We start from the raw sequence: 24613 nt of genomic DNA on the forward strand, positions 1-24613 counted from the left end.
GTAGATCCACTTTAAAATAATCATGTCCACCTTGCATAGAATTGTGAAATTAGCTTAGAAGCAAAATACCATTCTTCTGACATTCAAATCATTTCTTTAAAATATTCAAAATAAACTACCCTGTAGGTATATTTCATCAAAAGATGCTCGCTATGTGAAGTGATTCTACGGCTTGTGTTGTCTGCCTCATGGCTCAAGGCAGAAGACAAGCCAACAAGACTATTTGCTTCATGCCTTTGGGCTGTTCACTCCCACATATCAACTGGGAAGTGTCACACTACATTTCTGCTTCTATACTATATGTAATTTCCCATGGTTGTGCATAAGGGAATAAAAGACATGTGCAAATTGGAGTGAATGGTAGCTTATTCTTTTGGAGTCTAAACTCAAAGATGACAGTAAAAAAAAAACACTAAATGCCACTTATAGGAAGAGACTTATTTAGAATAAATTTCATATACACCTAGCATGCACCCGAGGGTACTGGAAAGTTTTTAATCTAATGAAGAACATAATGAATTTGTACATAAAAAAGAGAAATGAACAAAATAAGGATGGTGATGCTGTATATTCTCTGCTTGGGAAAAATATATGATGCCAAGCTAGGTCAAGCAATGTGCTATGAAGTCAAAGGAAGGCAAGTGATCTCACCCCCTTCCTCTTCCTAGGCTTCTAGCTTTGAGCCGACTGCTTCAACCTCTATAGCATTTCTCAAAGAGAGCAAAGGCTCAGATATCGACCCTAACCATCAACCTAATTGAGTTTATGACTATGATAGTCCTTGTATCCCATACTTTTATGGTTTATTCAGCTTTTCATTAAAAAAGTAGTTTACTTCAATATTTGATATAGGAGACAAATAAACAAGCGCTCCTGTACGAGCATCATTCAACAAAAACACACAAGTGTAAGCAATTGGGATGCAGTATAATTGACATTGCATTTTACACAATTATATGAATATTGAAAGGCCCTATAAAATTTTCAAGAATTTTTATGTATTGCTCTAGAAATCATGGATAATATAAAAGTTGTGCACTTTTACAGCTTAAGCGGTCAGAAAAGCAGTGCCAGACCAGTGCAAAAATCAGTTGAGTACTGTAGTATAAAAGCTGTGTCAAAATGTCAAGTGCCTGAATAAAACTTCTCTCTGATTGAAGACATGCTTCTAATAAAATTGACATCTTTGAACGAATGTAAAATTCCAGTGATTCGGATAAATATGGGAAAGGTTATTTACTGTATATGAAGCTGACATCAGGTATATTTTCTATCAAAAAAAAAAAAAAAAAAAAAAAAAAAAAAAAAAAAAAAAAAGAGAGAGAGAGAGAGAGAGAGAGAGAGAGAGAGAGAGAGAGAGAGAGAGAGAGAGAGAGAGAGAGAGAGAGAGAGAGAGAGAGAGAATGTAGGTTAAAGTCTATAGGGTTCACTGTTATATGGCATTTTCAGCATACCCAAGGACATATGGGACCAATTACATACAAATAGGGGAGTAAACATGACTTTACTCAAAAATTCCTAAATATATAGAAAAAAGCAAAGCAACAAGCTGCCTTTAAAAAGTATAAGATATTTTCATAGCTATACATACCCAAATCCTTTAAAATAGGGAACTAGAACAGCTGTTGATATCGTAGAGGTAACTAGTGCAAGGTGGTAAGCACTCCTGTCAAAGACTCATCACTTTTGACATTCAGCTCAGGAATGAGAGGGGTGGTGGAGATTTGAAATTTCAACTTTAAAGGACTCAAGTTTTTATCATCATCATCATATCCTCCTCCTATGCGCTTATTGACACAAAGGGCCTCGGTTAGATTTCGCCAGTCATCTCTATCTTGAGCTTTCAATTCAATACTTCTCCACTCATCATTTCCCACTTCACGCTTCACAGTTTTCAGCCATGTAGGCTTCTATGCCTTGTGGAGCTCAGTTAAACGTTAGGTGAGTGCAAAGAAGGTGCCCAATTTATCACAATCTCCAGATCATAGAAAAGATGAGAAATTAATCTCCATCCAGTAGCAACTGTCTTACAGAGGAGGCCAAGATCACCCAATTATCGAGATAAATCAACAGACATACTGTATTCCTTACGAGAGGACCTAAACTGCCACCGGAGTGAATTCATGAATGAATAATGAGTACAAGTACTTGGAATTAGGTATTCTTCAGAGCCATTGAAAGCAAAGTCTCCTTCTATGCTGAAAATAAATACAGATCATAGTTTCAATCCTCAACTTTGTTTAAAAATCTAGTTCAGGAGAGAGGTGTCGAAGACCAGAATCCAGCCGCTTTATAAGCACAGAGACCAGTCTTGATCATATTCTTCTCCAACATCCCTTTCAACTCTTCCAGCAAAGAGGGGATTTTGGTGATGTTGGAGGATCATTCATGTACACTATCAGTCTGCAAGAGTGGGTCAATTGAGAAGAAGCAGTAAGTGCCCATCACAAAGGTTAGTCACTACCCAAAACTCAGCCCTGTGCTTTGCAAGATGGCTACTGGCATCACAGGCATCCCCCTACTCCCTATAATTCCCAAGCTGACCTGACCAGGCTGACAACCTCAAAAGGGCTGTGCAAGCACTGAATCCCTTCAAGTGGAAGAAGTCACAGGCAGTCCTGATCAGGTTCTAGAGGGATGCAGCAGCCTTCTTACTCAAAATTCCATATGCATTGCCGCACCCACGCAGATATCTTCGAAGAGCTAGAGCCATTAAAAGAGACAGGCTGATGTATCAAGGATTCCTGCAAAGAAATTCTCCACCGCCCACAGGCCCAAGATTCCTTGGAAGAAGAGAGAGATTGCACTTTGCACTGATGATGTGTTTGGAGCATCAGCAATACCTCAGTACGGATTTGTTTTGACTTTTGAGATATCAAAGCAACCGGCACCCTTCTTCACAACCAATTAGCCCACTAGTTCTCTGACTAGTGTGCCAAATGGGTCACTGCCTTCTCAGCAGACAGCACAAAACTCTTGTACTTCTCCAAAGACTTAGGGGGTCGATAACCCTGTTGTGCTTTCAAAGTATATCACATGCTTTGCCGCTTGTCAAGCCCATGTCACACATGGCTACAGGAGTAGATGGGTGGTTATTCTTTTAGTTATTATTAGAAGAGTCAAAATAAGAAAAGGAACAGGATGGGGAGGAAGAGCTGGAAAAATAAGAGTTGTTCTTCCTCTTATCAACCTTCTCTAAGGCCTCAGCAAACAGAAAAATCAAGGTCTGAGTGACCACCAATGATTAAGCTCCCCACGGGGAGAAACAGCACAGATTTCTCCAACAGGAACGACAACACTGGAGAACACTGTCACAAGGGCAACAGTAGGCATACTTACTTGCACTTGGAACACAGACACTGGTGGTGGGGTCACAAGTACTGAGGAGGGAGCCATGGAGCCTTGAGGCACAAGGCCAGACACAGGGAAATGGGCAAAAGGAAATGGCACTGAAGGTAATCACAGGGGACAGGGATTGAGATGACACACAGGTTTACTGGCCCCATAGTCTTCCTACAACCTCTTAACTTCCTTGGCTTTGAATACAATGCAGAGTTCACTACTAGGGCCACTTGTACTAGGGTCCACTGCTAGCACAGGGATCTCCACTGTATCACTGATGTCACCAAAAAGAGTCATAGGCACCAGGGACATTGGGGACAAAGTAGCTTAAAACACACACACCACTGAGGGCCTACTTACAGAACCTAAGGAGGGCAAACCCTTCATCAGGTCACTCGTCATCAGTGGTTTGCAAGGATGAGGTTCCAGCACATGTAGTACAGTGAACACCACACTCCTCTAACCCTGAAAAAAAACTCCCTGATGTAGATTCGATTTCTCCCTGCTCCTGAAGCATAATCGCAAGACCAATGTCTGCCCATTAGTTTTAGTGAATGGTGAACTCAATGTGGAGAGCAGAGTGCTAAACAGATTCTATGGCGTTGCCAAGAATGACACTGGAAAGATTTAACCTTTCAGCTCCACAAAGAATACACCCGCCTCGTTCTACGCTCTGTAAAAAGGAATAATTGTGAACAATCAAGGCCCTTATCACAGAGTAAGTGGATCTATGGCCAGTTTAAGCACAAATTGATGCTGTGCCCATCCTACACTCGTATCCTGCTTCCTTCCTATAAAAAAAAAAGGCCGATATTGACCATTCACATCAAAGTACAGTATGAGGAAAAGATTAGTCTTGGATAGGGTGTAACAGTATGATCATAGTCATTCAAAGACAAAAGTGAAGTCTTTGACGGTAGCCCCGCACTCACCACCTGTCATTAACTACCTTGTTTAAAGATTTCAACTGCTGTTCCAGCTCTGCTGATGAAACTTCCTATTTTTAAGGACAAAAGGTTTGTATATGCATAGAAAGAGATCTCAAGATGATTCACATCCCACCAGTACAATAATGCTATGTACTGTATTTGAGTAGAATGTGACTTTTTAAATTTCACAGAAGTTGCATAATAATAGCTTCCCTAATGGCACAAACTCTTGCTGTACTTATTTTTCGTGTACAAGAATGCATAAAAAAAAATCCGCATTGCAAACCTTACTAGAATTTTAAGATTCTCATGTTACCTATATTACCGCAAATTGTAAACAGCTGAGATTCTGATGACTGCATATTGACATATTAAGCTTTTTTTTTTTTTTTTACTGTTCTCTAACAGACTACTGTATAATAAATTACAAGCATTTAACCTTAAAATAGCAACATTACCGGCATTATACCAAGAAAAATAAATCAACAGCAAGCGAGAACGATAATATTACTAGGCCCTTAATAGTAATAAGTTATTCGCCATAAACCATAAAAGTTTAGGGAACACTTACTCCCTCTCCAGAATCTCAAAAGGTTTACAGATAAAAAATGTTTTTAACTTTATGCTACTCTTTATTTGTGCTATTACAATTGGTCCAAGGACTTCTAAAAGTAAGTGAATCACCTCTCGTTAGAAGTTCAAGAGGTTTCAAATATAAAATGAATGAAACTAAGAAAGGCTGTGACCTAAATTGTCTACCAAAACCTGTACTAAAGAATACTAAAAAAAAGGATGGGAAATAGGTGCAGCTGAAGGCCCAATGAACAAAAAATTAAGCCCTTTTGCTTGTATGAATGAGCTACGGAAACATGAGCAAGTTCAAGAGGTTTCAAATATAAAATAAATGAAACTAAGAAAGGCTGTGACCTAAGTTGTCTACCAAAACCTGCACTAAAGAATACTAAAAAAGGATGGGAAATTGGTGCAGCTGAAGGACCAATGAACAAAAAATTAAGTCCTTTTGCTTGTATGAATGAGCTACGGAAACATGAGCAAAAAGAAGATACCTTATAATATAAGAAGACTTAAATCTTATGAAGTATAATAAAACTTCTATACAGTACAATAAATGGTCAAATGACAATAAATCTTCTTAATTCATGTGAATATTGTAAAATTTTTATGTTACTATAACTTCAGGAATCTGTATCTCAAGACCAGTGTGAACAAGCACATAGGAGTTTAGTCTTTTCTCTTCGGTGTCAGAAAGACTGCCATCAATTCCAACATATTTATGTGAAATGTTGCAAACAGAGGGGAACATTTCCCGAACACTCAATTTTCTTTTGAATGACCTCCCCATCCTGACATGAAAGCGTCTGTATGAATGATCACAGAAAAGAGGGGAGGGATCAAAATGACTGACTTGGCCAACGCATTTGACATAACCTGAGACCTGAGGATCCCCTTGCACCGACAAAACAGCAGCAGCTGGTCCCGAAGTACATTCCAAGTTGCCATTCTCCAACCAAAGGATTGGACTGTTTAGAATACTAGTCTTGACTTCATAAAGTTTGACAGGAAACCCAATTCCTGCATAACCTTCAAACCTGAGTAGCAAATTTGTGACAAAACTCTTCTGTTTTTGCCCAGACTAGCCAATCGCCCAGCCAAGCTATGACCTTGACTCCATGGAGCCACAGAATTTGATAACCATATTTATGAGTTTGGCAAACACCCTTGGGGTGCAGTTGAGGAAAAAGACATTGCCTTGAACCTGTACACCCCACTTCCAAGCCAAAATCCTAGGTAAGGTCAAAAGCGGTGGGCAATAGGGACATGCCAATAGGCATCATTGAAATTTATAGTAAAGGTCCAAGGCCGTTGGTGTAGTAACTAACAGTAGGGGTTGCATCTGATGTGTTTGTTAACGAGACTAGTCAAGGATCACTCTTCTCTCTGGGGAGTCTTTCTTTGGAGCACTGAATAGTCTGCCCTGGAATTTCTGGAACTTGCACTTATCTATGACTTGTTTCTGCAACATCTTGCTCACAAAGGTGTCCAGTTCCAGGGTTCTGATTTGACAAAAACTGAAGTGTGGTGGAGGTTGTTATCCAGGATCAACTGACACCCAGGGAGACTATACAGTACTCTGTACCCACCAAAGAAAATTCCACGTTCCGGCAAGCGATATAATCGACCCCCACCCTGATACTCATTGGCAATATTCTAGTCCTCTGCTAGATTTACTGGCTTCCGTTTCCTTTGACTGCCCTTCATTGGCCTCCTCTTATCCGAAACAACAAATTTGAGCAATAAAATAGAATATCTCAGACAAAATCCACATTTAGTTCTTCTAAGTAAGGTAACTTAAACCAGTGAATCCGATTACCAACTCATATAACAACCACTTAATTGATTTGTCTTAAACTGAGGTGAAAATTGGAGCAAAGTAAGGTTAGATAGTTGTGCATCCATGTGGAAAGAGATCTAATGGAAAAAAAAAGTAAAACGCAGATAGAAATACTACTAAGGTCAAAGGAATGTGCATAGAACTGAACTATGGTCAATGTGCTAAGAAAGGTACATTGTTAATGGTAATCTCCAAAAAGGAACTAAATAGCCTTACAGTCAATCAAATCAAAGGCTGCACCAAAATCTACCAAAGAAAGTCATCCTAAGTTCCATGTTCTTGAAGGTTTTAAAAGATCTTCCTTGAAATTAGACACCACATTTCTCCTCCTTCCTCTCACTGCCTCTGGTCTGGGGTAGATGTGTCAATTCAACAGTTAATGTGCTACCTTAGACCAAGAGTATCACTAGAGTTCTATAAAAAAACACCTTTTGGTTTGTAATTTATATGAACACACAAGAATTTATGCCATCCGGTATATTCCCTAATTTTTCATATTTCTATTCCAACTCTAGTATACAGTATTGTAATTATAATCTAATACAATATTTCTTAAATGATCTATAATAGTTTAAAATAAAAGATGCAGTAATTTCATGTTCTTAATTTGATTTAAAGAAACTATAATGTCCGACCTTTCCCGACCATAAGCCAAATATAGAAGGAACTGTGATAATACTACTATTTGTATTGCAAGTATAATTGTATATAGGAATAGGTATACAGCAGCGAAAGAATAGATATTGAACTTACCTTTCAAAATTGTCTAATAAATTGTTAGATTTCATGTTCATTCTAAATTATTTCAATATCTAAATGTGATATGCAAAAATTTGCCATTAAACTAAAAATAAAAAAAGAATCTTTACTCTGAAAAGAGACAAAACTCCACTCCCCCTCAAAGGCCATGAAAGCCAACCCACGTCATCAACTAAACTAAAGGCAACAAACCCACATAGGAAGGGCCTCTTATTTGCAAGAATTAACCTTCTAATATACTGTACAAGATTCTCACTAAATTTCTTACCATAAACTTGACATTAATTGCTCCGAGCAATATTTTCCTCAAGAGTTACTATCATACCGATGAGACCAGGAAAAAGAAACTACAGTAATACTGTAACAGCCAAAATCACCAGACCACAACTAATGGATTTCTGTAATACTAAACCTGCTCTTAACTCATTCTCAACTAATTCGGCCCGAAATTCTTTACCTTTTTATTACAAAGCAATGCTCACTCTATATTTGCAATTTATGCACCTCCACATCTCTGTAAGCTTTCTACATCTCAAGCTTGACCTGATGACTGCCTTACAAATACACAAAATAAAAATACTTAAGGATGATAAAACCATCAAACTCTAATAAAAAAACGAATAATTCAAACCATGCAAGTGCGATTACATACTCCAAATAAGGTCAATTCAATCATCAATTGGCAGAGAAAAAATAAAAAGGAAAAAACTAAATAAAGAACCATGACTTATGAACGTCACATGTGTGTGACACTGTGAACGTTGTAGAGCACACCCCTCGCTTGTAGCTCGTTTGTACATAAATAGGAACGATTTCCATTTGTATTTGGCATATAAACAATGTACAAACGAGCTACAAGCGAGGGGTGTGCTCTACAACGTTCACAGTGTCACACACAGGTGACGTTCATAAGTCATGGTTCGCTACTAAAGGACATAAAGTACAGTGCTATTCTACTGAATAGAAGGTGCAAACACTTTACAAATAATGTAAATCCATAAATACATAGTTGCATACACAAAATTCAAGACCATTAAAAGCTCAAGCAAGGAATACTGAGAAGTAGCTCAAAGTAATAGAAGTTCAAACTCTTTTACCATATACATTTCAATTTTTAGGAGCAAAAAAAAATTTATAAGATTGGCAAGGCATAGCCAAATTTTCAGTAATGTAACCATACCAAGGTACCAATGACAATCAAGATATAAACAGTAATATATATTATGGAAAGGATGTGGTTACATTACCCAAATTCAGTGCTGCATAACCATCATTCACTAAATGTATTCACCATTTAGCCAAATGGGTCAGTTACTTTATTTGCAGTGTTCCATTCTTGCAATGAAGTGAATATGTTGAATACATTTTTGGTTAATGCATAAGCATGTGTACACAATGAACATACATAAAAATTCATTTGGCATCTAATGACAAGCAAATTTTCAAAATAGAACCACACAATAGCTAATATTAGTTACATATAACTGGAAAATTCTAGACGAAAGAAAAAGTGAACCTTTTCTTACCTATTTTTACGACTTCTAAACTGCTCAGGTTTTGATCCAACTGAATTGGTTCTTATAGGGCGTTCTATAGAAGAATCGTCATCTTCAGAGTACCCACAGTATGAGCCACTACCACTTTTTTCGGCAATATACTCTGGAAATCGATGATCAGAAGATGGAGTACCAGAGGTGAAGGAACAACTGCTACCGGGCGACATTTCTGGGAAGGAATCACCTATTGACCATAAAAAAATAAAAATCACTTTAGCTTTCAACAAATTGGTTATCAGAGTACTTACTCCAATCGAAGCCCTAAAATGAACTATAGTCCATTTCTTTTAGCGATGCATATTTGCACCGACTCGCGGCGGTGCCCTTTTAGCTCGGAAAAGTTTCCGGGTCGCTGATTGGTTGGACAAGTAGCTTGGAAAAGTTTCCTGATCGCTGATTGGTTAGAATTATCTTGTCCAACCAATCAGCGATCCGGAAACTTTTCCGAGCTAAAAGGGCACCGCTGTTTGGCCAAGCAATCAGCGATCCAGAAACTTTTCCGAGCTAAAAGGGCACCGCCGCGAGTCGGTGCAAATATGCATCGCTAAAAGAAATGGACTATAGACACCATAGCTTGGGCCTTTATCTTATATGACATCTAAACACAAACTGTAAATTTGTTATTTCTATACTCACCTGATATTCATATTGCTTCTTTCTGGAAGCTAAGTCTAATTGAAATTTACCCGACATTAGAAAACTACCTGTTTTCTTTCCCTTCAATACATTTATGACGTTGGTATAGTAATGAGGCAACCTAGCAATAACTGACTGCTTGGCCAAGCCACAGAGTCTGAAAGAAAACTATTTCCTATCATCTTGACCTTACGTGTCAGTGGGAAGGAGAGTGTGCAAGGTTGGTAGCGTCGCGGATCTCTATTATAGAGGTCCCGAGTTCGGTCCCCGCCAGGGACGCGAATACCGTGAGACCTTCTACCGGGGGGTACTCCCAGGGTGGCGCCTGGGGGGGAGGTTAGAGGGGACTAGTGATAGTCCCTGCTGGATAATGGCCGCCCGAGGAGGACGATGTAAATCGTCTCTGTGGAGACCTAAAACCCGCAACTTTAACTTTTGTATGAACATCAGACATGTATAAAAATTAAAAAAAAAAATATAAAAATTTGTTCTTATTTATGAACCTCTCCTGGTGTTCATGTTGATGACTCCCACACTTTGATGGAGGTGGGTTGCCAGTGAAGGAAAGAGATAGGTCCTTCATAGTTGTAAAATAATAAGAAATAATTAACATTCTCGACTCACCCACTGTCTAAGTAACTGGTAACAAACCATCAAAAAATATCTAAAAATACATTTTGAAATACAGGACTTCAGATTGTTTCCAAATAAGTAATCAACATAACCATGTAACTAAAATTTGAATTCTTTAAATTAAGCAAAATAAAAATCAACTAAACCTATTAACAGAGCACTTCGCCAGCAGCCACTATAGGAGCTAAAGCCAAAAAATCTTAATAGGCAAATCAAGATTCTTCAAGATGTATAGCATTTTGCCGCCAAAACTCTCTAAAGAAAGATTTCAGCATAAATCAAGGGAAGAAGCCAAATTTTTCATATCATAAACCCTTAGCCTACTTTTAAAACTTTTAGATTTCGATCTAATTCTCTGAGAGGTTCAATGACCACTTTTCTTTAAATAAGAAATGACAGAGCATATTTGGACAAAGGACAATTTAGAATTCTAAAAGAATTAGGGACTCTACCTCAAATGTTCATAGTTTTGTCCAAACAATACTAAATGACTCTTAATGCTCACATCCTTTTATAAAAAGAGGAAGAACTGTGGAAGCTAGAGGGATTCATCAACCTTTTGACAACAGTAAGCACCTACAGATCAAGACTAAGGCTCTCCCAAGAGTGATAATAATGAAAAAGTATTCCTCTTACTAGGATTTGCAGGGAAGGACTGTCAGAGCACTCTCCGATAAGATCTATATTTCAATTTGGTAACTCTTCTGGAATGTCTATTAAAGCATGATTTTTATGCTTTAGTACTGTTACGAAAGGAATTCCTTGGTGACAATTTTAAGGCTGATGAAGATATTTGCTTAAAAGGGAGAAATTTGGTATCCCTAGAAAGTGACCTTGAAGCATTGCCTAAAAGTACTAGTACCCACTTGAACAATTACCTTATCAATCCTGCTTACATCCAAACAAGGACCCAAAATAGGGGACGAAATCAATTAATAATTCTGTGGCATAGAGACAGTCCCAGACATTGAAGCACATACTCGTTCTTTTCTCTTAACCCTTTTACCCCCGGGGTATTTGGAAATTTCCAACCCTTAACCCCCAGGGGGTTATTTTTTTCCCAGCACATTTTGCAGCATATTTTTTTTAAATTGCTCTAACAGCCTTAATTTTTGTCATAGAGAGGTCAGGTTGGTCTCATTCTCTTGGAAGATGCCTGAATTTTCTCAAAAAATTATCAAAAAATATGAAAAACTAATTTTTATAGCATTTTTTTGCAAGGACGTACCGGTACGTCCAAGGGGGTAAAGGGATGGCTTTTGTGAAACGTACCAGTACGTCCTTTGGGGGTAAAAGGGTTAATCACAAAACAGTGAATGGCTGCTACATCCCAGCAGTTTTACATAAAGAAGTCAGATAATCCAAAACAAAATTCAAATCCTGCAAATTTCTCTTTTGTATGACTGGAAACAACTCTTACTACTATAGATTCTGCAAAGGAGATTATTTCAAGAATACTTCCCACTTTACCACCAACAAACAACACTTCTTCAGTAAACCAGCTTGCAAACCATGCATTTAAAAATTTTCATCTATTAGCATCAATGATAAGCTCAAGATATTATAATGTAATCTACAACAAGATTTGGTTATTGACCCATCTTGTATATCTTTGCATTTGAGATAACAATTTATCCATTTTATCCAAGACAAAATGGGAGAATGGAAGTGAATAAATTGTGCTGGAAGTAGCCATTTCCAAAAATTACCAAACACTAGGAAAAATAAGCAGCATCCGAGATTACCTTTAACAACTTATTTGGAAATTTTTCATCACTAAGCTTCTGTAAAGACTATTTGAAAAATTTGTATCGATCAGTTTCTATAAAAAATAAAAATTAGATACTTCATCATAGTCAGGCTCTTCTTCTGTTTTCTTCATCATCTTTCTGTTCAGAAGGATGAACCATACATTACTTACTGGTTTTTCCGTTTGTTTAAACCTTTGGACGGGAGACGATGTGCGTTGTGAGAGATTACTGTACAGTAATCTCTCACCATATCGAGGTTCACCTATTGCTCCTTCAGTACATTGTGGATTTACAGTATAAATAAGGAGCTGATGAAGGAAAAATTATTTTTGGGGAGGTGCTGTGTGATCTCCACGGATAGAACATTGAATCCAATAAAAAATAAGTACAAAAATAATATTGTCTCCGCTGCTCTATGGCCAGTGTATCAAGGTGTAGGGCACCGACTTAGTATGCATAGGGGAGACCTTCCAAGTTCAGGCTCAGTTGAACCAGCCACAGCACCTCAGTAGCTGAAAGTCATCTGCTATGAGTGACACCATATATGGCATCCCCAATCGGAACCATTGCTCCAGTCGTCGCCATCGTACCTATGTCACAATAAACCCAGAGCCACCCCATCATTCAGGTTGAGGTAGTCAAAGGAGACACAATGCTTTTTATATGATCATTACTTCAAAAACATTATCAAGATGGGTACTCATATTTAGTTATATTTCGCCCTTCACAGACTATTATCGAGATAAGCATGTTAGGTTAGCGCTGGTATTAGAGCATCTGTGTTTGTTTCTTTCTACCCTCCAAAGATTTGTTGCTGTGATTCTTAGACATTTTTTTTCTAAGTAACATAAAGAGTAGTTGTTGATTGAAAGCACCATTTTACTAACTTCATTCATTATCAACAAATTCCAATTATTACATTGCTGCTTCCTCCGGTGCCTTAGATGACCGCGGAGGTAGCAGCAGTAGGGGACTCAGCAGTATGAAGCTTCATCTGTGGTGGAAATGTGGGAGGTTGGGCTGTGGCACCCTAGCAGTACCAGCTGAACTCGGCTGAGTCCCTGGTTAGGCTGGAGGAACGTAGAGAGTAGAGGTCCCCTTTTTTGTTTTATTTCTTGTTGATGTCGGCTACCCCCCAAAATTGGGGGAAGTGCCTTTGGTATATGTATGTATGTATGAATATAAAAAGCATTTTATTTTGCTACACCTTAGTTAGGCTAGAATAACATCATTGGGAGGCTGTCTATCTGATTATGAATGAATACTATTATAATCAAATATTCTGTAGTCAGTTTCTGGCTGTTTAGTATTGATGCAGGATTAGCATCATGGAAATTCTTCATAAAATATTTCAGGCTGTTTTCCCACATACATGATTGTGTTGTAATGCTTGACATTTTAGTGGGGGAAAATGTCCTGTCTCCCTACAGTTATAAGTAAATCTATATTGTGGACTCCTCTTTATATTGGGAGTTTGCGAGGGCTGATAAGCTTTACATATATCACAAATTATTAGTAGGTAACTCCTAAGAAAGTGTTTCGAGGTAAGTCTCTGTGTTGGAACAACTCATATTTAAATAATTTTTTCTTTAAAGAGTGATTTTTTGGCCAAAACATTAATACAATAAATTACAGTACTGTACAGTAATACCATATATACTGTACTCTTGTAACTTGCTATCTCGCATATCGTGCGGCTGCCAAATTTCCACCCATAAAAATTATTGTATAATGTATAGTATCTCTTGTATCACGAGTTACTTTTCTTAGACAAAATTATAATAAACTATCTTCTTTTCCTCCAACTTTTTATCTCAACTTTTAGTTCAATAACCTAATTAAATACAGTTCTTTTGTTATGAACAACCTATTCAAATATCAACAACAGTTTTCTTGCATTTCAACTTTCGGATAATAGTAAACAATAGCCAGGCCTTCTCCATCATAAGACTCAATACTACGCAGTACTCTAGAAGTTTTATTCCAGCTGTTACCAAGTTGTGGAATGATCTTCCTAATCGGGTTGTTGAATCAGTAGAACTTCAAAAGTTCAAAGTTGGAGCAAATGCTTTTTTGTTGACCAGGCGGACATGAGTCTTTTTATAGTTTATATATGACATATTTGTTTTTGACGTTGTTAATAGTTTATATATGATATATCTCTTTTGACATTACTTTTTAGAATGATTTATTGTTAATTTGTTCTCTTCAGTTATTTATTTCCTTATTTCCTTTCCTCACTGGGCTATTTTTCCCTATTGGAGCCCCTGGGATTATAGCATCTTGCTTTTCCAATTAGGGTTGTAGCTTGGATAGTAATAATAATAATAATACTGTACTTGTTATAAATGAAGCTAAGAAAGATACGATTTAAAATTGTGCCTCTGCAACAGGGATGAAATGGTCTTAAACTTTTACATGCCATTTCAAGTCAATGAAATATGAGAAAAGTGTTTTTACTAAAAACTACATACCTTTATAATTGAATAAAAACCACAATAATAGTTTCTTTTAGCACAAAAACGAAAAAAAATTCTTTGGTAGTTTTCCTGACAAAAGCATAGATGATAAACATGGAAAAAGACATATATCTTTAATTTTACATATTTCATAATACTGTACAATATACTATGTGACTTACAAGAATTATTATTGGATACAGTTAATTAAAGCAGTTATCAAAAAGCTGGTTATGTTAAATACAGCTGCACTTTTTGACCACAGTAAATGGAGACATAGTTTTGTCAATGGCTTAGCCTGGCCAAGTAGTATGTACGATTAGGTTTTCAGATTTTAATATTTTCCTTTACGTATATGGTACGTAGGCATGTGTCTATATAAAAGTATCAGCTTTAAAAGTGTTTTAGTGTATAATAGGTTTATAAGAGTCCTAGGAAGGTTTATAAAGGCTTAAATTTATAAAGAAAAGCCCAAAAAATTTTTTTTTTTTTTTAAAGTAATAAAAAAAATATACTACAGTAGATTTCTGTGCCTCCTTTGTGGTCTATCAACTATTGAGTGCTGGGGGGGGAGGGGTGTGGACCGGAACATCCGTGATATCCAAGGGATTGTGGTATCTAATTATATATGCTCAGTATTTATCAAAAAACACAAAGAAGTACAATGATAAAAACTTACCATCAGAAGGGCTGCGTGTTAAAGGAATAGACGGAGTGACTGTCATATCTAAGTAGCCCTCATGATCACGACTGGACATGTCCAGGGATTTGACACCTTCATCTATGTGACCAGGTGTCCTTGATAAATAACTATCACTAGAGTCATCTACGAGACTGGGGATGCGTGAATGATTAGCAGAATGTGGTGGTGAAGAGACCTGTAAAGATCATCTTACTGAAATAAAGTGTAATAAATATAAAGATATTTTATTATTATCCCCATGACTTTTCCCAATACAAATTTACTATAAGAACTTGACTAAAAACCATCAAGTATGGTAAATACAGCTTCAATGCTGCAAAATTAACTATCTTCTGTACATGCTACTGTACAATCTTGAAAATTAAGCATCAATGGTTACTAAAAAGTACTGACAATATCATTTTGACAATATTTTACATTTAAAATAACTTTTATAAGTTCAATCAGACATAGCCCAAAAAACTATGTATTTACATACACAGACAAATTTGATGATTGTGTTTCATAAATTATTCATAAATGATATGCAGCTAAAAATAATGTCTTTCTAATTCTTAAAATTGTTAGCAAAGTTGAATAGAGGACAAGTATGTCTGTATGTATATAGGTATTTTATGTATATGTTATTTAGGAAATTTTACATTACCTATGTAGAAGGTTAGCGTGGACATCCCTACCAACAACCTTCATGCCATTTTTGGATGTTAAAACAAAGTATTACAATGAATGGGAACTTAGTTTTTACAATGAATGCAGAAGAATCTCAAATATTAACATGCATCTCCCTCCATCATTTGTAGTTCATCCATGGTTCTGATTATATGTCCTTTGGTATATTGTGCTTAATATATACAATATAGTAGTAATATATTGCATTTCATGTTTCTTTCTACTTTGTATACTTTTCTGCAACATGTATGTTGTTTTTTTCCTACAGATAATGACAAATTTGGAAGTGATTTGTAATGATACATACCTGGAGCTATTCATAGGGATACAGTATTACTTTCGGCATAGCTGGCAGAGGAGCCATAAGACTTTAAGCAAGGGATAACTAACCCAACTGCTAGTTAGCGGGATGGGTGGGGGGTAGCCGGCTACCCTGCTCACTTACACAACTGGGCTGAGCACACACTTTACTTGCAGGCAAGACTTTCTTGGGGGACAGGTGCTGGCGGGCCAATCTGTATAAATAGCTCCAGGTTTGTATATTTAAGAAAAATACAAATTACTTCCAAATTTGTCATTTATTCCGTCACTCTATACAAACTCTCGCTATTTATAGGGATGACTTACCTCTTAGGAGGGTGGAAGTCTGTACCAATTGGCTCTTGGCATTAACCAGGGGTTTTTTCCTTACGATATAGATCGTAACCGATAGGAACCCTTCCACCTCTATAAAAATATCGTACTACACACAAATAGCGGCCTCTGCAAGCTGTGTGGTCAGGACTTTGTTGGCTACTAGATGAATCAAAGACCACTCTGAGCCCACTACCTAAGTAGCTCTGCTTAGATTGTCTGCAAACACATTACCCTAGCCTGGAATGAAGCGAGCTGACAGGGACAACGAGTTGTCTTCTTTCCATCTGAGAACAATATCTCTACTGCTAGATGGTACAAGGGCTGTGAAAAGGTCGCGCCTTGTTTGATTATGTAAGCCACTACCATGATGTTGTCGCTCATCAACAGCACGGAGTGACCCGCTAGAAACTGCTGGAACTGCTAGAGGGCTAGGAAGGCTGCCCTCATCTCTTTTCCAAGGGATTTTTATGCTGATAACCTACTGATTCGGACAAAAGGCCAGAGGGGAATGTAGAGCAATGACGATGCACATTGCGGCGGGAATCATCACTGGGACGATCACACGAGGCAAGCTGGTTTGCTAGCGAGTGACGATCCCATAGTAACAGACGCCTGCGTGTCTGCAGGAGACCAGGTGAAGTAACCAGTATAGGAGACCAAAGCAAAGGCAAACGGCAAGTTGGCGAGTGCTGCGTTGGCGAGTCTAGTTGGAGAGTAGCGAGGAGGAGATGACCTGAGAGCTCTAGGAGAGACATATTGGTCTGACGAGTGGTGCTCACGTGCCAGATGGTAGAGAGAAAGCCGTTGGTCGTCTCACAAGGAGTGAGGGTCTTTCCGTGACGAATGACAGTCACGAACCGCCAGGGTACGGTCACGAGGTGAAGGGTGATCATCCGAAGGCAAGTAACGAGTAGCTGGTGAGTGAGGATGAACAGCTGACATGTGACGAGAGCCTGAAGACTCAGCACAACGGTCCTTGACAGAACTGGACAGACATCTTACTCCACAGGGGAAGATCGTCTAAGGTGGTGAGGAGTGATGATGTGTGAAGCCTGACAAACCCCCGAAAGGGAACGTCTAAGCGGTTCCTTAGGAGAGAGAACCTGGTCTGACAAAGACAGAGGCCACACAAGTTGGTCTCTTGAAAGTTTTCGGGAACAGAGACTCTCTGGGGATTCTCACTCGCCAACGAAAGAGGTGATCGACGGAAGGAAAGACTCTCCTCAGACATTGCTCCACCGCCGACGGAAGAGTCGGCTCAGCAAGGTGGGAAGCCCGTCTTCAGCATCAGCGGGAGACGGCAAAGCAGATAGAGCGGCAGCAGCAACTCAGTGGTCGTCAGGGGCTGCACTCGACGGAGATGGATCCACCTCAAAGGAAGCAGGAGTTCGCTTCCTCTCTGCGCCCAGTTGGAGGTGCTCAGGTAAAGCCTCCTTCGACAGGGCACTAGCAAAACCCAGCGATGGCTAAACCTGAAACAAGTCAGATAAAGAGCAGGCACTCCCCAGGGAAGGGGCAGAACTGTTTCTCCAGGGGAAACAGTACTGTCCCTCGATCCCCGAGGTTGGCCCGGAGTTAAGCAGTCAGCATTACTACTAGGCCATTCCCCAAGGAAGACCAATTGAGCAGGAGCTTCAGGAAGATATCAAGGAGTCAAAGAAGAAGTCTGAGACTTCTTCAATTTCGAGGAAGACCACGAAGGCAAAGAATCTCTCTCGGACTTCTTTTTGCACCCACAGCCAACCCTTTCCCACTTGGAGGCTGACCACTCCTAGCACTCATGATGAGTTATCCTAATTACATCACTGTCCTCTACAGGATGGACACAGGTGGTGCGGGTCTGTCTCCACACAGGACATAAAGGTCCAGAACAAGTGCACATAAGGCCGGTTAGAAGACCACACAAACAATCTGAAAGAGAAAAAGAATTCTTAAAGAATAATTTTAAAATCTTTCAAGTCTAATGACAAGTCAGGACAACGGAGAGAGAGTGGCACCGATCGTACTCTACCCAAGACAAAGGCAAAGTGGGTATTCAGCCCAGGTGTGTGAGTGTAGGGTATCCAGCTAATGCCCACCCTCTGTCTAACAAGCGATTGGGGTAGTTATCCCTCGCTAAAAGTCTTATGGTTCGTCTTTAAGCTATACCGAAAGTAATATCCCTATAAATAGCGAGGGTTTGTATAGAGTGACGGAACAACTATATTGTACCTTAAAAGAGAAAATAATGACTGTACAGTACCTGACTAGATGTGTATGGTGGCCAGGAAGGAAGGCTGGAACCAGGAGAATTTACGGGTGCCATATGCAGGTAACCTGAACTTTCAGATCCTACACTTCCTTGGCCTTGGGATATTTGCATTGGAACACGATCCATAAGCATGTAACCCCCTCTGTCTGACGAAGGACTACCCATTTTCATGTAATTTTCGTGAGGTGATGAGACAACACATTGACCATCCATACTGTTACCACTTACAGGGGACACTAAATCTGTTAGAACAAAAATTCAGCAATAAGTCAAACCATAAGTATAAAGTACTGTAGATCCTACAAATTTCTCACCCCCATAAAGTATCTGCTTATATTTCTTTCAAAATGTTCATAAGGCAAAATTAATGAATAAATGCAGTTCAATTGTTTTGGGGAGTATGAATATCCTCTTCCAGTGAGGTATGACTGCTCCTTACTCAAAGCCCAATTAGGGGAGGAGCTACCAAATTTGAAAACTAACATTTTTCCTCAACAAGTTTTAATTTCTACATTATAAAATTGTTAAATTCATATTTCCCTTAACCCTTTTACCCCCAAAAGGACGTACTGGTACGTTTCACAAAACTCATCCCTTTACCCCCTTGGACGTACCGGTACGTCCTTGCAAAAAAATGCTATAAAATTTTTTTTTTTTTCCATATTTTTGATAATTTTTTGAGAAAATTCAGGCATTTTCCAAGAGAATGAGACCAACCTGACCTCTCTAGGACAAAAATTAAGGCTGTTAGAGCAATTTAAAAAAATTATACTGCAAAATGTGCTGGGAAAAAAATAACCCCTTGGGGGTTAAGGGTTGGAAATTTCCAAAGAGCCTGGGGGTAAAAGGGTTAATCTATATAAGATTACCTTTACTAAAAGAGGGGATTGTGCGATTATTAATAGGAAGGGTGAAGGTCGTCTGCAATTGCTCACGTCCATGGATACTATTTCCTCTTTTCATTTCAACATAACTTGCTTCTTCATCTATACCTGTCGATGGAGACGATATTCAATGGTGAAAATTATTTTATTTAGTCAGTGATACAAATACAGAATATACCAACCCTATAAATTAACTGGTTATGTCAATTAGCTTAAAAAAGATATTTCCATGAAAATAAGTAAACAAAATTTGTTTCTAATTTTCAATTGAAACAAGCATCGTAAATGATTACTGTACTGTAATTATAAAATCAAAGTTGCAAAGTTAATATTAAAGATAAAAAGCAATACAGAACATGTGGTTATTTCAAATAACTTTCTGCTCCTTAGTTTTTACTCATTTTCAATTACAAGGAGTCAACAAGAATAAATAATTAGTTGGAAAACGCACCAGGCCCACACACACACACACATACTGTGTGTGTGTGTGTGTGTGTGTGTGTGTGTGTGTGTGTGTGTGTGTGTGTGTACTGTAATTGTTCAGTGGCTACTTTCCTCTTGTTAAGGGCAGAGGAGGCAGTTCTAGGAGGACACTTCAAAATTAAACCATTGTTCTCTAGCCTTGGGTAATGCCATAGCCTCTGTACTATATGGTCTTCCATTGTCTTGGGCTAGAGTTCTCTAGCTTGAGGGTATAATCAGGTACACTATTCAGTTTCCTTATTTCTGTTCTCACTAGGCTATTTTCCCTATTGGAGCCCTTGGGCTTATAGCATCCTGCTTTTCCAACTACAGTTGTAGCTTAGCTATTAATAACAATAATAATAATTATGAGCAGTCTTTTTCTCCAATAGATTTCTACCATTTTCCCTAAAAATTCAAGTTATTGGGCGAAAAAATTATTCTAATATGAGAAAGTTAGACAAAGAGAAAAAAGTAATAAAATGTTTAAAAATTAGCCATTAGATTTGGGTTTATACATCATTCATCACTTGTCTGAATGCATGCATTTTGTTTATATATCCAAAAATGTAATAATCAAGTACTGTACCTTCTACTTGTTTGTTATCGTCCCCTAAAATTAAAACATTTCCCTACTAAATACTTTTCAGTCAAATTTATTTTGTGTGATAGCAACCATTACGAGAAAACCTGAGAAGAAAAACACTTTCCAAAATCTTAATTAATATGCAGATTTTTCCAAAATTTCCAACGGGTTAAAAAACCAAACCCTAAAGATTGGGGCTATCTCATTTTAATGCAATCTTGATGGAAAATAGTCTAGTAGTAAACCTTATACAGTTTCTTTAGTTCTACCACTTATCTCTAATATAATGTATAAAAAGTAAATTAATTTCCAAAACAAGGAGTTCAGTTTCTTGACTCACATACCTTAAATTGGAGCAAGCCCAAAGAAAAAACCAATAGTTGGGTTTACTGGAAAAGCCCTCTTGCACCCAATGACATAAATTACTGGATTATGAAATATCTCTTAAGGATTGTTTTAAACACTAGCCTGTTGTAAATGAGGCATTTTTTCAAAGTTGAGCAAATATCTACAAGTAATATGCCTATCTTTGTTGCTGTCTCACAGGATGTAGATACAGGAGAGGGGGTTCCTAGCCCCCTCGTCCCGTCCCTTTTAGTCGCCTCTTACGACACGCAGGGATAACGTTGGCGCTATTCTAATTTTAATATGCCCCCGTGGCCACAGGGGGTCCCTTGTTAGGCTGGAGGAACGTAGAGAGTAGAGGTCCCCTTATTTGTTTTGTTTCTTTTGTTGATGTCGGCTACCCCCCAAAATTGGGGGAAGTGCCTTGGTATATGTATGTATGTAATATGCCTATCACAGTACCAAAAAAAATCCATGTTCCCAAACCAGGAATCTTGCACAAGGATTTCAAAACCAATTGGCATCATTTATTATAAGAGTCAACCTATTAAATGAATCGCAACAAGAAAAATTAAAAAGACATGCGGGCGCAGCCTACCCACACTGATATTATTGCCAATAGACACTGCAGTAGACAGTGTCAATACAGGGCTAGAGGCCTAAGCCTATTGAAAGGAGGAAACCAGCAAATTTTAAGTTTTTCGGGGGTTACTGTAATGTTGATAAAAGGCAAGCTTCAAGAAGGGGCATTCTTAAAAAAAAATGACGACTATTAAATCTAACAAACAAGAAACCTTTGCAACTCAATCACAATCATTCATAGAATTAAAAATATAAATGTTCTCATATATTCATTAATTTAAAAAATAAATGTTCTCACACATTCATGCATTCAAGACTACAATTTACTCACGCAGTCAAATATCAAGAAAAAAAAATTATCCATATTTCATTAAAAATACTCAGAATTTTTTTTTAAAAATGCAATCATGAACACTTAAAATAAATCTTGCCAAGAAATTTTAGGTAAGGCCATTTTTTCACCTCCTATCCTAACCTCAGAAGTAGCCCACCAGTAAGTGCTCATCATTACATAATAACAGGTCATTCCTATAAGCCCAAGATAGTATTATAAATAAACTGAGTTGAGTCGAGCATGACTGTGTATAGATATCTAATATTATGCCGTATATTATTTACATTACGTACAGTTATGAACATTAATGTACATTTGCTTTATTATTATTTCGTAGAAGAATGATATTTATTTCCATTTATCTTTTCCCATTACATATACTGTAAGACCACTTTTTCATTATGCATCGTGGCAACAATGTAATTATATGTGTCAACACTGCTTTTCTTTCTGCCATGTGCATAGAGTAGTCAGTTGTTGTTCAGTGATCACTGTATCGACAAGCATGGGCCTGCTCCCCGCTGCTTGTCACATTTATGTCCGTTTATCTTCATTATACAAGATTTTAAAGAAACTACTGGTTTAAATAGTCACCCTCCATTACATTTATCACATGGATGTATGTGGCAGTATCACACACAGACTGGAAGTAATCGGTCGAGAAAACAGCAATATAGATACACGAGGGTGAAATGTTTTGAGGTGGTCTTTATATGGAGAGAGAATCTGAGTGGGCAGACTCCTGAAATACTAACCTGTCACAATGTGAATAGCATTGTACACTGCTAACTTCAAAAATGTATTCTGGAGTAATTGGTATGCCTGACCACCAATCTAGTTGTAAAAAAATCAACCTTTCTGCTCAAATTAAACATGTAAGCCCTTGGCTTATACTATTGCTGATCCTTTTATATTTTCAATACTGTATTAGCAATGGGGGAAAATGCCATTTCTTGCCATGTCCTCAAAATGTACAACCTAATTGGTCACAATGGGAACTTTTCAATTCGTGCAAATCAATAGAGTTTTCTCTATCACTTTCTGTCTTGTGAACTTTCTATCTGATGTCCCATTTGGTATGGGTTTACTTCTACAACATTTTTCATGACTCATACGATAATATAGAAACCTTTTCTAAACAATAGTTCCGGAGCAATCTACCTACTGTATAATATTTCTTTCCATACTATAATTACCAAAGTTTTTGGTATAAAGTACTGCAAAGTATTTAAGCAGTGGTTTTTCATATTGAGCAGCTCATGTCATCTTTTAAAATTTAATGTCATCAATGTTCAGGATAATAAAGATTTCATCTAAGACTACTATTACAAGATTGAGAACCTATTGATTATCAAAAGATCGAGAACCAATTGATTATCATACAAAATCCAAAATACAGTACCCATTATGAAGGTATTTCAATAGAATATTTTCTTTCAAATATTTCAAATTCATCTGAAAATTAATAAACAATCTCTTCTTTCTTAAAAGTAAATATGGTACCTACATGAATTTTCTATATCTGGTGTTTGAGGTCCATCGCATTCATCTACAGATGTGGTAGATTCCATGGACTCACTTGAACCTGGACTGTAATGAAATATAACAGAAAATTAATACTTATATAATTATTGAACATAACTTAGAATTATTAGAGAGAGAGAGAGAGAGAGAGAGAGAGAGAGAGAGAGAGAGAGAGAGAGAGAGAGAGAGAGATATATATATTGCTATTTAATTTATCTCAATTGAAGCATTAACTGTGCTTAGCTGACAAGGGAATACCAAATTAATGTAAAAAATAAAAATAAAGAGTTTAGCTATAATCTATAAAAATTTATATCAAACACAGTAGGTAAAAATTGGAGGACAACTTTTTAGAAAAATCTTTTGGACATAGGAGGTGAAGCACAGTTAAGTTACACCTACACCAATATCAAATTGTATTTCATATCTATATTAAAAGTCTATCAACTGATAGAGAACTTATGATACAAATGTGACTAAGGAAATAAGCAGTGTTTAGCATTTTCTATTTTAAATCCTTTCTCAGGTTTGAATACATAAATACAGTAAACTCATTCTAGTTCCATATAATAAATTTTTCAATTATCTTGTAATTCTTTCAACCTATATCAAACTAATTCACCCAAAAAACTTACATTAAAATGTTAAAATATTCACTCATTAATTCAACACCCAACTCCTTAATCATGAATAATTCTACTTCCATGGTTACAAATGTGGTTTAAAAATTCATTAATTCAAATTACTGTATGTCACTTCTTTGGATTCAAGCCCAATAACAACAGAGAAAATGTTCAAGTGCCAAACCCCATTACTTTAACAAAGCAGTTACAAAATCCAATCCCGAACATCAAGCATTTCCACTCGGAGAAACATAGACCCTCCTTGTGAAGAGGCAGAACTCAAAATATAACCTTTGCTCAGAATGAACACGACACTCCATGGGAATAAACTCTACATTAGAAAACTCCTCATAACAACGTGACCCTTGTGAATTATGAAAACCCAAATGATATACCATCTGTCTCGATTACTTTTATTCAGATTTGGGAAACCATGCTATAGTCCATTTCTTTTAGCGATGCAGATTTGCACCGACTCGCAGTGGTGCACTTTTAGCTCGGAAAAGTTTCCTGATCGCTGATTGGTTAGAATTATC

The 24613-nt window shown here is 37.5% G+C and overlaps 1 protein-coding gene across 11 annotated transcripts in view; it reads right to left on the reverse strand.

Annotated features, from left to right (window-relative positions):
• Positions 1 to 24613, reverse strand: part of chico (insulin receptor substrate 1 chico) — a 179958-nt gene that overhangs the window by 33215 nt on the left and 122130 nt on the right. For 10 of the 11 annotated variants that reach the window (XM_068349658.1, XM_068349662.1, XM_068349656.1 and 7 more), the window contains 5 exons: positions 23438 to 23520; positions 19607 to 19729; positions 18729 to 18979; positions 15158 to 15356; positions 8970 to 9183 (listed from right to left, as the gene is read on the reverse strand). In XM_068349658.1, coding sequence (XP_068205759.1) covers positions 8970 to 9183; positions 15158 to 15356; positions 18729 to 18979; positions 19607 to 19729; positions 23438 to 23520 — 870 coding nt within the window. The remainder of the gene's footprint in view (positions 1 to 8969; positions 9184 to 15157; positions 15357 to 18728; positions 18980 to 19606; positions 19730 to 23437; positions 23521 to 24613) is intronic. The other variant, XM_068349655.1, reaches the window with a different exon arrangement.

The sequence above is a fragment of the Palaemon carinicauda genome, chromosome 26 (assembly GCF_036898095.1).
Source record: "Palaemon carinicauda isolate YSFRI2023 chromosome 26, ASM3689809v2, whole genome shotgun sequence".
In the NCBI taxonomy this organism is placed as follows: domain Eukaryota; kingdom Metazoa; phylum Arthropoda; class Malacostraca; order Decapoda; family Palaemonidae; genus Palaemon; species Palaemon carinicauda.